The sequence below is a fragment of the Chelonoidis abingdonii genome, chromosome 17 (genome assembly GCF_003597395.2).
Source record: "Chelonoidis abingdonii isolate Lonesome George chromosome 17, CheloAbing_2.0, whole genome shotgun sequence".
NCBI classification, from domain to species: Eukaryota; Metazoa; Chordata; order Testudines; family Testudinidae; genus Chelonoidis; species Chelonoidis abingdonii.
In genome coordinates this window covers 37,282,532-37,299,469 of record NC_133785.1, presented here as the reverse complement: position 1 = coordinate 37,299,469, position 16,938 = coordinate 37,282,532, and the positions used below count along the sequence as shown (strand labels likewise).

At 43.6% G+C, this 16,938-nt stretch overlaps 1 protein-coding gene across 1 annotated transcript in view; it reads left to right on the top strand.

The window, feature by feature from the left end:
• PTPRG (protein tyrosine phosphatase receptor type G) overlaps positions 1 to 16,938 on the top strand; it is a 628,432-nt gene that overhangs the window by 559,843 nt on the left and 51,651 nt on the right. Inside the window, exon 14 of the mRNA XM_032781834.2 lies at positions 15,391 to 15,482. Within this exon, the coding sequence (XP_032637725.1) occupies positions 15,391 to 15,482 (92 nt within the window). The remainder of the gene's footprint in view (positions 1 to 15,390; positions 15,483 to 16,938) is intronic.

Below are 16,938 nucleotides of genomic sequence, written 5' to 3'. Positions count from 1 at the left end.
AATTTGAGAAATTTCTAAACAATAGAGGGGACAGAACAGCCCCCAAGTCAGAGAGTGGTGCTGGAATTTGGGATAAATCCCAACAGGGATTTCAGAGATGTTCTGACTTTCATTTGGCAAAGCTTCCTTGAGCTGTGATAACTTAAGGGAGGAAGTCCTAGACGTCCTAGCTGGAGTGGAGGATAACCAGGTGTAGCTGCACCTTGAAAATAGCTGCTCCTTTGAAGGCAGAAACACGTAGATCCTGCCTGTCACTGTTATAAGGCAAGGTAGGGAGTTCTCAAGATATAAGGGGACGGATTCTTAGTTCATCCATTCTCGTGCTCTACACAGGAACAAAGAGTGAGCAAAAGTGACTTTAAATCACCTTAGTGGCCCGGGTGTGCAGCTGCTGACACCTGGTGTAAGTTTGAGCACCCGCAGGCCTCGCTCAGTAGTGGGAAGGCAGCACTAGCTGACTGCAGGCAGTGGTCAGCACAGCTGGGTAGCGTTCTGATTCAACATCTTCCCAGAGGGAGCCTTGTGCACAGAGCTCCTTCCTGGCCCTAGCAAGACCCCAAAAAGAGAAGCATAACAAAACATCATTCATCTTCCCATAAACCAAATCCACCCCCCCATCACAAGAGCCCTCCCTAGTGTGGGAGGTGAATGCTTTGTCATTTCCATACAGCCGCATACTCTGTGTGTGTGTGTGTGTGTACACACCTTTTCTCTTGCACTGGGAACATCACATCTCATTGGTGCATTGGAGCAGGAAAGAGACTGTTTGCCAACAAAAAAAGACGTTAATTAAACACACCGTATTCTGCCACATGTCCTTGAGAAAAAAAAGACTCATTTGTTAGTCAGCTGAAATTATCTGGCACTGAACGTCTTGTGCTGATGTGACAGGGTTTGCTTGCTCATATAAAAGCTGTTCAGTTTGCCCCTTTATAAGTGAGAACAATAATTTCCCTCTTTCCAAATTGCAGTGTGCTCATGATTTTTTTTAAAAAAGAAAATTGTGATCTCTATCTACAGATTTGTGGACATTTGGCCAAATGCAACCTTGAGTAACTGGATGCAGCTCCCTTGGATGTGTCTGGTCCAGAGACAGTGGTGTCATAAAAGTGATGAAAGTCCCCGCTTGGTGGTATGCTCCTGTGCCAAAAATTAAAAAATTCTGTGCACAGAAAATAAAAATTCTGTGCACAGTATTTTAAAATTCTGCGGATTTTATTTATCAAAATAACACTACATAATCACTAGTTTCAATTATTTTGATATCTTATTTCAAAATATCTGTCAGTAAGTATGTCTAACAATACAGGCACACACACAAAATTTCCCCCAGATGTAGAGAATTAAAGAAACTCCTATGACAATTCAGTTCCTGTTTCTCTGCCCCCTTTCCCTCCAGAGCCCAGCCATGGGCCCCCACACCTCTGACCCAGATACCCTCACCCGCTCCCTCCCACAGCCCAGCCATGGGGTCCGCCCTTGCCCAGATACCCACACCCCTTTCCCCCCCGAGCCCAGCTATGCCCCCCTACTCCAGCCCAGATACCCACACCCTACCTCAGCCCAGCCATGGGGTCCCCCCTTGCCCAGATACCCACACCCCTTTCCCCTCAGAGCCCATCCATGGACTCCCCCACCCCTGGCCCAGACACCCATGCCCTTCCCCTAGAGCCCAGGCATCCAGAGGGAGAAACAGCCTGATGCTTGGTCCCATGCTTGCATGGAGTTTCCTGCACGCAGCCTACTCTTTCCTTCAGGGCATGCTGGGAACTGCAGGTGCTAGGAACCGTCTAGCTCCTTTCCCCTCCACCTGGCAGTGTTTTCTATGTCTGAGCTGGGCTCTGCTGGATCCAGCAGCCCTTAGTAGTGACCAGCAGCACTGCAGTCCATTTCTGTGGGGGAAAGGAAATTATGCACATGCAGTGTTAATTTCTGCAAAATTCTGCATTGTGCAGTGGCACAGAATTCCCCCAACAGTAGGTATAAATTGGTCACAAAACAAGGTTAAGTGGGTACTGTAACCAGGCCCCTTCCTCAGGCCCCCTTGCTGCAGCTCACCGCTGTCTCAATAAAGGACTCTGAGACTCCTGGATGCAACACCCGTGGCTTTTTATTCTCACACAGTTCCCTCCACCAGTGATTCTATTTACAGCTGTACAGGGTTTTTCCTCCTCTTCCCTTTACAGAGAGTCTACCCCAGCCTGGAGACTGCCGTGCCTTGGGCTGGGCTGGGCTGGGCTGGGCTGGGCGCGCTCGCCCTCCCCCCCCCTTCCTCTGGCTGCCAGCCAGCTTTTATGGCCCTTGAGCCTGCAGGCCCACAGGTGCAGCCCATTCAGAGACCAGGCACCAGGCTTCTCCCCAGCCCCAATCCATTCTACCTGATTGGGGCTGGCTGAGCAGGGGCTGATTAGCTGCCTTTGCAGCAGCACCCTGCTACAGTACAAATTGCAAAGAACTGTGACACATTAAAAATACCCAGATTAAATTTTTAAAAAAGTCCTCCTAAAATGAGCAATATCTTCAATAGTTGTCTAATGGCGAGAATTGCTGAAGTTCCTTTGATGAGAGTTCATTAGAGAATTCCCAGACTTCCTGCATCTCTGCAAAGAATTGGTCCAACAAATGATATCTAAAGCCATAGTATGCAATAATGTTAGGATACAAGAGCTCAATGTCTGGACAGCTTTTTAGTCTATTGTGGAAGTATAACTTTGTGTGCTATAAATAAAGCATGTGACAAAAATCACCAAGTTGATTTATCCATCCTGTCAAGTTGGCTGTAATCAGCTAGAAGACAAATAAATGGGTCAAAAGGTATTTCACACTTGAGTGATCTAGACAAGAAATCACAGACCTGAAATCAAAAGTCTGAGACACAGCTGCCAGAGAGAATGGCAAAATGTTTCTCTATTTAATCTGTGTTTTATACAGTGTTCATCTTGCAAAAGTCCTCAATTTAAGGCACAGATATAAAACTTGAGGAAAAATGTTACTGAGTTTCCAAGACCTCTGAGATGGAAAGTGATGGAGTGGATCATTTAGTAAAATCACAAACAGAAGAATACAACTGTGCCAAGTCTCTGTATCAGTTAGATGGTATTCCTCAGAATGGGTGTAACAGCCTTAATTATTGTTATCACTCTGTTGGTCACAGGGCTATAATCTAACCTCTGCGGCAGAACAGTATTAAAAAGTGCTACCAGAGATCACATAAGAATGTGGAGAGTAAATACAGATTGGGGGGGGAAGACATCACAAACAGGATTGTTAGGGTCGTAGGTATTACAAAACAGAATAAGGATCAGAACTCAAAAAATCATGGACAAAATTTTATCTGCCTTTAGGGTCAGAGATCAGTTTATGTGGAGTGAATGGAAAAGATTTCTGAAACCAAGTGACTATTCCCAGTTGTCTAGTGGAGAGCAATGAAGAGGTATCTGGCCCACCGGCTCTCTTTTTAACATTAACATTCAGAAACATTCACATGTTTCTTGTTAAAATGCAGCCTCCAACGAATACTGTTTGTTCCCCCCTCCCCCCCCGAATCTTGAGACAGTTCTACAGTAACCAGTGCTAAAGTTAAATGAGCAGAGATTTAAGAAATCAGTCAAAATAAAGTAGAATAAAGTCTACTAGCCTATGTTCTGCAAATATGAACAGAAAACATATTAAAGAGGATCTGTTGTTAAGGGATCTAAATGCAGACAGCCCTGTTGGTAATTAATGTAAATAACTTGAGTTCCCTATATTGTATCTCACTCATTTGAAACTCGGTTTTATCTTTAATCAGAATATTCATTTCAATATGATGATTCTTTTTATTAGATGTTTCAATACACACATTAAGGCAAATGGAAGCTAATACATTATCTGTACACATTGTATCTCTGCTCAAAACTGAATTGATCTGGGTATGAAAGGAGTTTCCAGTCCTCAGTTTAATTTTAACTGTTACACTGATCTCTGAAAGGCAGACTATCCTCTGCTGCTCATTTGAAAATTCTTGACTTTTCTGTACAATCAGAGGTCTATTAATACGTTTCTAAATCCCACTGTAATATTTAATGATATTCCTTGATCGTTCAATCCTTTTGCATAACAAAACATCTTTTCCCTTAACAGGAATACTCAGGGCATTTTGAACCAAGGGATAGCTCTGAGACTTCAAAGATGTTCTTGTTTCTTTTTTCCTTTTTATAAATATTTTGAAAAAATTATTCTCCCTTCTCACTCTGTGCCATCTTTTTCAAACTCATTCTTGATCTTTGACTGAGATAGTACAGTCACCAGTGCCTCTTGAGGAATTAAAGTATCAGCAACAACATTTGGTTATAAAATGTCTAGAATTTTTTTATTGGAAAATTATCTGACCAGTGTTTATTAGGTCTGGGAAAGTGGGTAAATCCAAATATGCATTGTCTTCATTTGCCCATGCTTCTTAATTACACTTAGCTTTAATAATGCTTACACCTTTTTTGTATTCATTTGATCTTTCTGGTGTATGAGCCTAAAGTCTCTTGAATTTGTATTAGAGGATTGCTGTTGTTTGTGGGATTTGTTTATTTGTTTAGAAAAATCCATGTAAGGAGCGGTTGCTCTATTGACTACTGAAGTTATTGGGCAGACCCTTAGCTTTTGTAAATCAGCAGAGATCTGTTGGCTTCAGTGAAGCTACACCAGTTTAAAACAGCTGAGACTATTCCCCCCATATTGTTTCCTTGAGCACTAAGTTATTGTGATGTGTCTGATATTTGTGTTTCCTCCTTACACTTGTTAACCTTAGAATACAAAGAACGCCTTAATTAAAAGTGTCTCCCCAGATGTACCTCTGGCTTAGCTAGAACTGTGAAGAGTCGATGATATATCAGCAGCATTAGGAACAGAATCTCCAAATGTACTGATCGCTAAACAGATTAATGATTCCCCAGACCTCTGCCACAGAGACCCATATAACATATGAGGTTTGTTATCTGTCCCTGCACAAATCTCAGCTTCCACAGACATGGCTGTGGAAAGAAGACTATCTGGATACCAAAAATTCTGTCAATAAAGACTTTCCATATTATTCACAACACTCATAAAGAAAAATGTGCCCTAAATAGTCTGAACTGGAAATATGCCAATCATCTGTCCATCTTGACTTCCATCACAAATGGATCTTTGCAGTCTAGAAAGAAAGAAAGGGAACTACCTTCCCATTCTATGGTTAATTATGCCGGACAAATTTCCAGTTCCAGTGAGTTCCAGTTAAAAACAGCCAATGCCTAATAGCAAGATGAGAACTAAGTCTAAATTTTAAGTACATTTAGTTGCAGGCATGTCTAGATCCAAAAGCTGGTTTGGTGATCACCCAAGGGACACTTCAAATAAATATCAAGAAACTGTGCTGTTTTCTTATTGTAATGTAAAGAAAGGATAATCCTTCCAGCCGGAAAAGCAGGTCTCTTGTATTTTGGAAGAACTTACTGTTTTCAGGTGCGTGTTCCAAGCAGAAAAGCTATCTCTGCTACTCACTGTTAACAAGCCTTTTCTGAACTGCAGTTTTTATAGAAAAGCTTCTGGCCCCAGTGCATCAGAGTTTGTGAGTAAAACATGAAAAGAATGCACCCAGTTTTTGGACCTGGACAAAAACACAGCCACATGTACCTTAAATTTAGACTTAGGTTTCCTCTTATTTTAAAGTATGTCTCATTGGATATCTTTCTAAAACTAGCTACTGCGTACGAGTCTCGCAAGCTCATTCTGTTGGTGGTGTGGCAAAATAAGACCCAACTCTTGCAAACAGATGTGTTTGGGGCCTGCACAGAGCCCCAGTGCAATCTTGAGCTTCTAGTGTTGGTACTGACAACCTGTCTTCATTGATCACAGGAGTTCTTGCAATTACTCTACAGCTCTTCACTTGGCGGAAAATTTAGCTGTCATTTAGAAAAGTTTGAGGCTACTTTCTGATACCCTGCTGTAGTCAGGGTGTTGGAACTGAGCATTTTAAGGCACTACTTAAACGATCATTTGCTTGGAAAACTGAATCTCTCACCATTTTAATCTGTAATATACAGCATAGAAGATACAGTAGCTAGGCAGTTTGCTAGCTTTGCAACATATACATACCCATTGCACTAAATACATCTGTGGCTCATAGAGAAAAATGTGACTGCGGATATACTTTTTTATACCTTACAGATACCCCATTTTTAAAGACTATGTTAAAATGCTGCCCATAGATTTTTTAAACCATGCTTTCTCCTCTAAATCCTCTGAGTGGCAATGCATATGCCTGAGAGCATACTCTCTTTCCATGGAAAGTACTGAAGAGAAAACCACCTCAGTTGCTTGTGAAACTGCTGAGTGTAATGGACACAGATGTTGCAAGCTATTGATTAAAACTCAGGGAAATTCTGACTCTTCTAGCTCCGTCAGAGGTCACAAAGATAATAATTAGTTACCGAGTCTTACAGGAGTTAGTGTCATCACAAATAAGCCTTCACAATTAAGTCCCCCTTAGCTTTTCTCAGGGGACACTAGAAAGATGGGAGCAGGAAGCATGGAAAATGTTTATGCTGGGTTAAACTAAGATTTATCCACTTACACTTTGCAGTTGAAGAGCTTTGTAAATGCATTACATCATTGGCCACCTGGACACTTTTTGGTTGTACATCTGATGATGTTAGGAATGGGGGAGGGTTTGTGAAATCAAGTCTTTGTGCATGTGTCATGCTTTCTACAGCTGTTTTACCACTTAAATACCTTTCTCTAAACCTTTATTGCATACGGACTGTGTTCAGCACTGTACATTACGTGAAGGGAGACAACCCTGGGCTAAAGGAGTTTACAGTCTAAGGTTATTCTGTATAATCTGTTGGCATCGGGGGAACAAGGTTTGCGAATGCATCCTTTGTTCTTAACATGGATGTCTCTGCAACAGACTGTGAATGCTTGTAAACCTGTGCCTGGTTGGTGTGGCACTCTGTCTCCCTCTAGTGGTGACTAGGCCAGCTAGAGATTGATGCGCCTGTTACAGCCTTGACTAAGAGCCATAGTACGGACCACCACTTATAACGCCAGTGCTCTTTGGTGGGTCGTCAGCAGCAGAAATCAAACCTGTGATCTCTTGAGCTTAATGTGCAAGCCTCTACTGCCTGAGCTAAAAGACACATTTCTCTTAGCCAAGGCTGTAGCAGGCTCAGCAATCTTTAGCTGGCTTAGCCACCATTTGAGGGGGACAGAGTGCCACATCGAGCAGGCGGGGGTTACATACTAAGTCAGCTATCCTTTTCCACCAAAAAGTCACAACTCCTCATTGCCAAATTGTTTTTGCAGGTGGAAAGTTTTGACCTTTGATATATTCTTTGAAAGGGACCATATCTTTAATTCTCACCCACTTCCTCTTATCCCATTGTTTTATTCCTTCCCTTCTACCCGCTAGCTACCACCGACATTTACCTTGCACTGCAAAGACATGTGCAGGGGTGCTTGAGACAGAACACAGCAGAGCTCTGATAAGCAGACGCAAACTGTAGAAGGCTATCCCCACTTTCTGTAGCTTTGAATGTGTACGATATGGAGAAGGGGTGTGATAAGATGCTGTGCCATCCTCTGCTGTGTTGCTAGCAAGGTGATCCATGAAATAAGAATCTTTATATTTAAATAAAAATAACTTCCAGACTTAGCTAGAGTTCTTTTTAGAAAGGATTAATAGTAAAAATAACTCTGTGTGATGTATCATTTCAATATAATACACTTCTGTTAATATGAATTACTTTGTTTGCCCATATTGGATGAGAGACCTATGTCACACAGGAAGTGAATGCTGCACACCTATAAATCTTTCACTTCAACACTGTGCATAACAGTGGTGCATTTTTCATGGCCAATTCCTTGTTCACGCCCATATGTGTATATTTTGAATACACAAACTGTGCACGTGTTGGGGAGGGGTGGGGGGAATGACCTTGCTTGCCTATTTGAAAGGCATCAGATGGCTTGTTTCTTTTGGCCTCTGGAAATGGCATGATAAGCTACTTCTCCACTAAGAACATGATCTGTGTGCTTTTTCAAATACTTTCAGTGTCTGTATAAAAAAAACCCAAATGTTCAACCTGTTTAACAACTTTATGATTGCTTTTGACTAGCAGAGTAACAGTAAAGGCATAGACACTAATTGAATCCCCAGAATGTTTTCTTTTAATTACTAGGTAAACAAGATACATTTCTTAACATACCCTGAAGAAATTTTCATATCAGCAAAAGGGGTACCCAGTTAATGAGCACTGTAATATTTTTTAGGTTACTTCATTCTTATTGCCTAATATCTTTTAACAGTGGTTGTCTTTTCCGCAAAGTGCTTTTCTCTTAATTGCGAAAAGTGTAGCTTTTCTTTCCATCTGTGGAAAGGTCATTAGCAGAGCTTGTGAGATTCTGAATGGCCACAGGGCTCGGGAAAAGCAGAGGAACTGGTCTAAATGATCAAGTGTGTGTTTGTTATGCAGACTGGTGTAATTTTTTGGCATGCTGAGAGAGAGAGGGAGAGAGAAGGTTAGCCATTAGCGAAATAATTATACAAGGAGTACTAGAAATGCCTGCTCTATCTAGCAGAACATCCATTTTACAAACCTGGGGCCGGACAGGCCACCTTAGTGAACACACACTCAGCCAAGGAGTCCCATTCACTTCAGTGGGACTAATTGGGTGTGTAACAACTTGCTACTGTAAGGAAATACCCATAGGAAGTGCAGTGAAAGGGATAGGCTATTTTTATGCCATTGTAGCTAGACAAAGATTCCAGAGCCTGAGCACACTCTGTTCAGGTACTGTATTGGCCTCTTCTGATCAACACTGCACAAGAAAGACAAGGTGGGGGAGGTAATATCTTTTATTGGACCAACTATTGTTGGTGAAAGAGGCAAGCTTTCGGGTTTACACAGAGCTGTAAAACGAAGATGATTTCCCAGACCTGAAGAAGAGCTCTGTGTAAGCTCAGAAGCTTGTCTCTCTCACCAAGAGAAGTTAGACCAATAAAAGATAATATCTCGCCCACCTTGTCTCTCTAGTATCCTGGGACCAACACCGCTACAACAGGAAAAGAATAACAGTCAGAAATTAGTTTGTGAGGAGAAGGAAAATCATCTTCATGAGAGAGACCCAGGGGAACCAGTCTTATATAGATGTAGTGGGAAATTTTCCTCTTGTTCCAGCAGTACATTCGCTCTTTGTTTTATACATTGCCAGGTTTACGTCGTTCCACAGTTTGTATGTCAAGGCAGCATTCTCTGTGTTACCTCTCTAGCATTTGATATCTTTCTGTTTCTGTTTGGAGGAGGTTTTTTAAGAGTGGATGTACTTCCAGCTTCCTATATCATTCTCCTGTTGAGCTGCGGGATGGAAAACACTGGAAGCAAAATACTCTCAGAAAATGACAATTTTAGCTCTATCGTGCCCTGTGTGAAGGAGGAGAGTGCAGATACTGCTTAGCATACAGTGAAAGGATGAGTGTAATATTATAACTCCTCACTAGTCACTTGTTAATATTCAGGGCATCGGTTTTGCTTCTGTGTTTTCTCTGTCCCTCTGTTTATTTTGGTTTGTTTTTAATGCTGGAGTCAATTTTATTGCTCATAAAAGTCAGTGACTGATGATCCTGGCTATAGCTTTGCAGACTGCAGGCAGTTGTCCAAGCTCCCATACTCTGGTCTGCCAGTTAGTCCTGATTTGCAGCATTTCTGCTCTTTCACAGTCTGAGGATCTTTTTTGAGAGGTCGTTGCCAGTTATGATGGTGACACTGACAAATATCCACTGAGGAGGGGTGACCCTGGTTTAAAGGGCAAAGCAGTGCAGTACTGGTATGCTTGACCCCATATGTGCTCTGTTGTCAGTTCCATCAGAAACTAATCTGGACTCTGTTTCCTGGACAACATGGAAAAATTGCACGCTGAGTGTGTGAAATGATTTTACTGAATCTAAAACTGCATGTACAGAGGCAGGGAACTGTTTCTTTCACTATCTAGGGTGCCAGGCATCTGGTTTTCGACCAGAACTGCCAGTCGAAAAGGGCCCCCAGTGACTCCGGTCGGTGGCACAGGGAGGGCCCAGGACTAAGGGAGGCTCCCTGCCTGCCCTAGCTCCACATGGCTCCTGGAAGCAGCCACCAGGTCCTTGTGGCCCCTAGACACGTAGGCAGCCAGGGAGATTCCATGTGCTGCTCCCTGCCCTGAATGCCGACTCCACAGCTCCCATTGGCCAGGAAACACGATCAATGGGAGCTGTGGGGGCAGTACCTGCAGATGCAAGGCTAGTGCACAGAGCTTCCCTGGCTGCCCGTGTGCCATGGGGCTGCAGGGACCTGGCGGCCACTTCTGGGAGCCATGATAAGTGCCGTGGGGACCCAAACTCCCTTCCGAAGCCCACACTCCTCCATACCTCAACCCCCTCCCCCAGCCAGGAGTCCCCTCCTTTACCCCAAGCCCCTCATCCCCAGCCCCATCTCAGAGCCTGCACCCCCAGCTGGAGCCCCCACCCCTGCCCCAGCCTAGAGCCCTCTCATACATCCTGAACCCCTTATTTCTGACCCCATCTGGAGCCTGCACCCCTAGCCCAGAGTCCATACCCCGCACACCCAACCCTCTGCCTCACCCCAGAGCCCCCTCCTGCACTCCAAACCCCTCATCCCCAGCCCCACCCCAGAGCCCACACCCCCAGCTGGAGCCCAAACCCCTAGTCTATAGCAGTGCATGGGGTTCTTCCATCCTAAGTTCAGGACTCTGCACTTGTCCTTGTTGATCCTCATCAGATTTCTTTTGGGCCAGTCCTCCAATTTGTCTAAGTCCCTCTGTATCCTATACCTACCCTCCAGCGTATCTACCTCTCCCCGCAGCTTAGTGTCATCCGCGAACTTGCTGAGGGTGCAGTCCATACCATCCTCCAGATCATTAATGAAGATTTTGAACAAAATCAGTCTCTAAGGATATTAGGGGTGGAAAAAACTTTCCAAAAACGTAATCTTAGAGTGGCAAGCGCTCCCACCGTTCCGTGTTGGTCTCACGGAGTATGACTTTCTCCATCTTTGCCCCATATGTGACAATTATGTGTCTGATCTCTGGTTATTGTGCCTCAGGGAAAAGCAGCTCAAAAAAGCATATGGGGCTTGGGGGAGGAGTCTGCTTCACTGCACACTGATTTTGTTTCAAAGGCAACAAAGTCCTGGAGACTTTGCAGCTAGCATGCGAGCTGCCTGGAATTTTGTGGAATTAAAATTAAGAAGAAGATGATTTGCTTTACTTTAAATCACTGCTGTAGAATCACTTCTGTCATTTGGAACTAGTGTTACAGTAAAGCTTATAGCAATAATTTATGCCATTGCCAAAGCTCAATCACTAATTCATAAAATGCTGCTTCTAGCTGTCAGGAAAAGTGTCTGGTGTAAACCTTGTGTATCGGTCACACTTCTGGTTTCCCTAGCAAATCTACAAGTAGTGTAACATTCCACTGACAATTCTCGGTCCCGACCCTGCAAACACTGTGGCAAGGAGTTTGGACTGAGATTCAGGAGCTCTGGGTTCTGTGCCTCACTCTGACCTGTTGTGTGAGCAAGTCATGTGACCCCCTTCGCTCAGTTCATACCCTTGGACTGTTTGGGGAAGGGACTCTCTCTTATTGTAGAGGCTGCTCTAACTTTCACCAATAGATAATGGTCCCCAAACGCTACGTTCCCTCTAAGGTGGACACCTGTGTGGCCGCACAGGAGACCACCAAGGGCTGTGCAAGCATTCACACTGTGCTCTGGGACATGGGGTGAGATGGGAGGTGGTGATGGAGGAGCTTGGGGCATGCGGGGCTGTGGCGACTCACCCGGCTGTGGCGCAGCAAGGAGAAGCGTCTCTCCCTCACAGCCCTGGGCAGCCTGCACCCCAAACTCCTCATTCCCGGACCCAGCCCACAGCCTGCACCCCCAGCCAGAACCCTCACCCCAACCCTCTACCCCAGCCCCTGAGCCCCATCCTACACTCTGAACCCCTCAGCCCCGCCACTGATCACCTCCAGATTGGTGCACGTAACAAAATTCATTCCGCACATGGATGTGAAAAATTAGAGGGAACATTGCCCAAACGGCTGCTCCTCTGGGCACAATCACTGGAACATAGCGTGTCCTGCCCCATTCCACCCACAAGTGACCACAGAATGCCCCCTGTAGTGGGGGGTGGGATAAGTGACTGCACTAAGATAGCTATCAGCCCCATGCTGGATCCCCACAAAGGAGAGTGAAGAGAAGCCAAGGAACTGGCCTAATTACCTGATCTTTATGGAAAGTTCATATTGTGAGTTTGTAAAACTCATTCTTTAAAAATTATTCATTTGTTTTGTATGGGATTTTTTGACAGATCAATCTGGAGAATAGCCTCATTGAGGACTAGCCATCTGTAAAGTTTCAGCTTTGGAGTTACTGTGTTACTAAAAGCCTCCTTGCAGAGGAAAAGGTGTATTTGTATCACCTTTACCAACCTGAAATGGGTGAATGGACTTTAATCAAACTTCCCTTCTCACAAAGTTAGCTGAGACTAAGGCCTGGTCTATGCAAAAAAAAATTAGGTTGACCCAGCTATATTGCTCAGAGTGTGAAAAATCCACTCTCCTGAGTGGCGCAGGTAAGCTGACCTAACCCCTGGCGTAGACAGCATTAGTTTGACAAGAATTCTTCCATCATCTAGCTACCGCCTCTCAGGGAGGTGCAGTACCTACATCAGCAGGAGAACCCCTCCCATCAGTATAGGGAGTGTCTACACTGAAGCACTGCAGGGGTGCAGCTGTCGTGTTTCCAGTGTAGACAAACTCTAAATTTAAAAAGATAAAACTGAAAAGGAGTCTTTTAGAAAGTTACGAGCATGTGAAAAAGGGATGACAAAGGAAGCCAAGTGCTAACTTCAGTGTCAGTGTTTGCTACCAGGAAGTGCTGTAATAAGCAATAGCTACGTTATGTATAATGCCATGCCTGCTGTTACACCCACACCCACACACTGCCTTGGAGTCTGATATATTCGTAAGTGTGACATAATGATGTTTTCAATGACAGCTATAAATATCCATCCAGGAAAGAGAAATATGAATTTGTCAAATGCATAAATTACAGCAGCAACTCTACTATATGATCAGTACATTATTACTAATTCCTGTCTATGTCACACAGCACTGAGATGCTGCTGCGTGTTTGCTATATTACTACATATGTGCATTATGCACCTTACGCAGTGTAATTATGCTATAGAATTAAGCAATTTCATATTTTTATTAAATGATTCTCTTGGGGAGATATAAACACACAGCGCAATGGGGTTTTTGTTTGTTTTTTGCATATGAGAGAAGGGAATAAATAAATGAATAAAAAAGAATACCATTTCATGTGTATCGTAAGTCAAACTCCCCCCCCCCCCCCCCAAAAAAAAAACCCTGGGATCAATAAATAAAAAAGCCTGTCTTTATTAAACTGCTATGTGGAAAATTGTATGTGTTCTTAAGGCCTTAATTACCAGGAGACCTCTCCATGGATTTTCTGTAGAATTTACTCAAGGGAAAAAAGTCCTGAATGCATCAAAACCGTGAACGTTTTGCCTGTTTCATATTCATACTTTCTCCCCGTGTGTGTGACTGATTTATACTGCTCCCCAGGGTGCGCATTGTCTAAAGAAAAGGCTGCCAAAAAATAAAGGAATTCCCTTCTTGCTTTTAAAAAAAAAAACAGCAGAGTTGAGGAGGAGAGGAGGGAAATGAACTAATTCCTTAAAATGTCACGCAATATGGAGTCTTGTGTATGGTTTCACCCTACGGTGTTCCCTAGCAAAGTATGCTTACCATACAAATAACTCTAATACGGTACAAGACACTCTCCCTGGAAAAAAAAAGGACCCACTTGAAGAAAGCCATGCCATGCTGTGAAATGTGATCTTTTCTGGCTGCATGTTCAGTAGCACATGTGAGCTTACTTGTCATATACTTTTATTCTTTACAAAGTGCCGTAGCTAGTATTGTGCCGCTGTGCAAACATAGGCCTATAGGGATCTTAGGTTCTTTTCGAGACTCGTTTTGCCTTAAAGCATTCTTGGATTTTTTCAGTGACTCCTTAGCACTCTGGTTTGCATCTGTGATGAAACAATGGAAGCATAAATTAGTTTGACAATGTCAGCAAAACAGGCTATAGAGAGTGGGCTTTCTGTGCAGAACACAATGTCCAGAATTAGAGAAAAGCATAGGACCAGGAAGAAAGTTACAAGCTATTACATGCAAATATCTTTCAGCAGGAGAAACAACAATTCCCATAAAGGGGCAGTTAATCAGGGCTGTGTTCCAACTCCATACAGGTGTTGAGGAGCGGTTGGTTCAGAGCTGCTGTAAGAGGGATCTTTGTGGTAGTGCATGGCTATTGTTAAGAGCCCCTGACAGATGAGAGCAGACCCTTCTCTCGTCACAATAGCTGCTCACACTGAGCAAGGCTTATTAAATATTCAGTTCCAGCCTCAAGCAGCTCATTAAGTCAGCAATGAGCAGTGACGCGGATGTTGGAAAACCCTGCCTCAGTTAACATCACCATGCAGAAGCTTCTTGCATCTCTTGATTCTCATCTGCTCAGTGCCTTCTCTATGATGACCAGCTTGTGCTCTCTACTTTGCATTAAATACAGGTAAAAACAGCCAGGTGGATTTAAGGGCTCCTTGCAGGGTTTCTAGCATGGTTTCTGCATTTGACTTGTCGTCTTGGGCCTTTTCAGAGACTGCTTCTGCAGCCCAAGCTAAGCATCTGTTGGATTTTCTATAGCAGCATCTGTGATTCAGCGTTAGCTGGAAGTTATGAAGAGGATTTTACAGGTTTAGGGCTTACAGAAATAAAGTTTGTTACTGTTGAAACGGTAACTTTCGTAACAGCAGTGGGGTAACACGCAGCTGTTATATATTCTGTGTTAGATACTGCCCACTGTTACACAGCATAAAGTTTTACAGTAGGTGCATATTCCCTTGAAACATATTGCTTTAGTTTTGATTTGAGAATTGATCCATAGGACTGTGTATGATCCATAGCACTGTGTATGTTTCTTGCTGAATTGTGTATTTGAAATCTAGAATATTTCAAATAGTAAACTTTTGGCGCTTAATTTAATGTGAACTGATACGTAGCAGTACTATGCTCCTAAATGGAGGTGTGTCTGTTAGGTATCAGTGAATTAAAGTCATACTGAAAGCATAAATATAGTTACATACAGCTTATGTGTGTTTTCTCTAGCGAGCATTTAAAGCTGTAACATCTGACAGTATGTAACCAGAAATGGAAAGGCAGAACATGTGCAAAAGTTTTTCACTGCATTTCTATCTGGTATTTTTCATAGCACTTAACTTATTCTGTTCCTTTAACAGAAAGTGTTTTCAGACGGCTCATTTCTACGTGGAGGACAGCAGCTCGCCTCGAGTGGTCCCTAATGAGAGTATTCCCATTATACCTATACCAGGTAAGGCAGGCCTAGCCTCCTGTTAATTACTGAATGAAGTCGCACTTTTTATGGACAGATTCTAGTTTAATTATGTGTATGCAATAGAGTTGTGTTTGTGACAAGATTACAATTTTCCTTTTAAGTCTTTACAGAGGTTTGCAGTGTCCATGCTGTTTCATGAAAATTAACTTGCTTTGCAGTTTGACTCTCACCATGAAAATATGTGCATTCTTCAGACAATTCACCCAAATGGTTTCAGCTAAAAGTTCCAGAATAACTTTTTTAAATGTCAAAAACAGAAGTGATGTCTTTTAAAAATAGAAGTGCAGGGCATCCAGTCTAGAACTGAATACAGATTCAGGGTCAATTACGGAATCTGGCGTAAGTAACTCCATTGGCTTCAGCTCAAGGTGGTAGGATTGCTCTCATTTACACCAGGTGCAGATTTGGCCTTCACTGTTATATAGGAAAGGAGAGCAGGGGTGCCCAGAGGATTCAGGGGACCTGGGGTCTTCAGCGGCGGGGGGCCCCTGCCGCCAAAGACCTGGCACTTCGGCGGCGGGTCCCAGGGCGGAAGACCCCCCGCCGCCGGTCTTTGGGGCACTTCGGAGGCGGGTCCTGGTGCAGAAGGACCCCCCGCCGCTTAATTGCTGCCGAAGACCCGGAGCAGAAGAAGCTCTGGGGACCTGGACCCCGAGAGAGTTTTCCGGGGACCTGGCCACCGAGTGAGTGAAGGACCCCACTCCAGGGGCCCGAAAAACTCTCGTGAGGGCCCCTGCGGGGGCCCAGGGCCTGGGGCAAATAGCCCCACTTGCCCCCTGAGGGAGAGGGGAATTGCGTGTAAGTAAAGCACCAAAAGTATCATTCACAGCCATTTGTTATAGTTGTAATATTCAAGATACCAAAGGCCAAATTCTTCTCCCAGTTACACTGAAGTGGAGTTGAGAGCAGATATTGGCTGCAGGTCATTTTCATGGGATATTTCCAGGTATCATCAATCGCACTGAATTCTTTACCCTTTCAGTGACGACGAAAGGAAGCTTTAAAGTTTCATGATGTTGGAATGGACTTTGCGGTTGCTACCTTGTTTGGTATTATTCAGTCTCATTTACAGAACTAAAATATACAACATGTTATAGTGACATTAGTTTCACAAAGGATTGTCTATTTGTTGTGACATGACGACGTATCTTTCCTTTGTTTTCTTCTCATTTTTGTCATGGTTTGGCAGCTCTGGGATTCCAACTGCAGCTATTACATTAATCTTAACTAAAACTTTCAAAGATGCCTGTAGCGCACTAGGACAAGAGACACTGGAGAAATACACTCACTAGAAACGGGAAAGCATCAGAAGCCTCTCTAATGGGGATAATAGCATTGCCCTACCTCGCAGGCATGTTGCACAGACAAATATATTAAAGATTGTGGGGCTGAGATAATGGGGGATATATGAGTACATCAGAACAGCCAGACT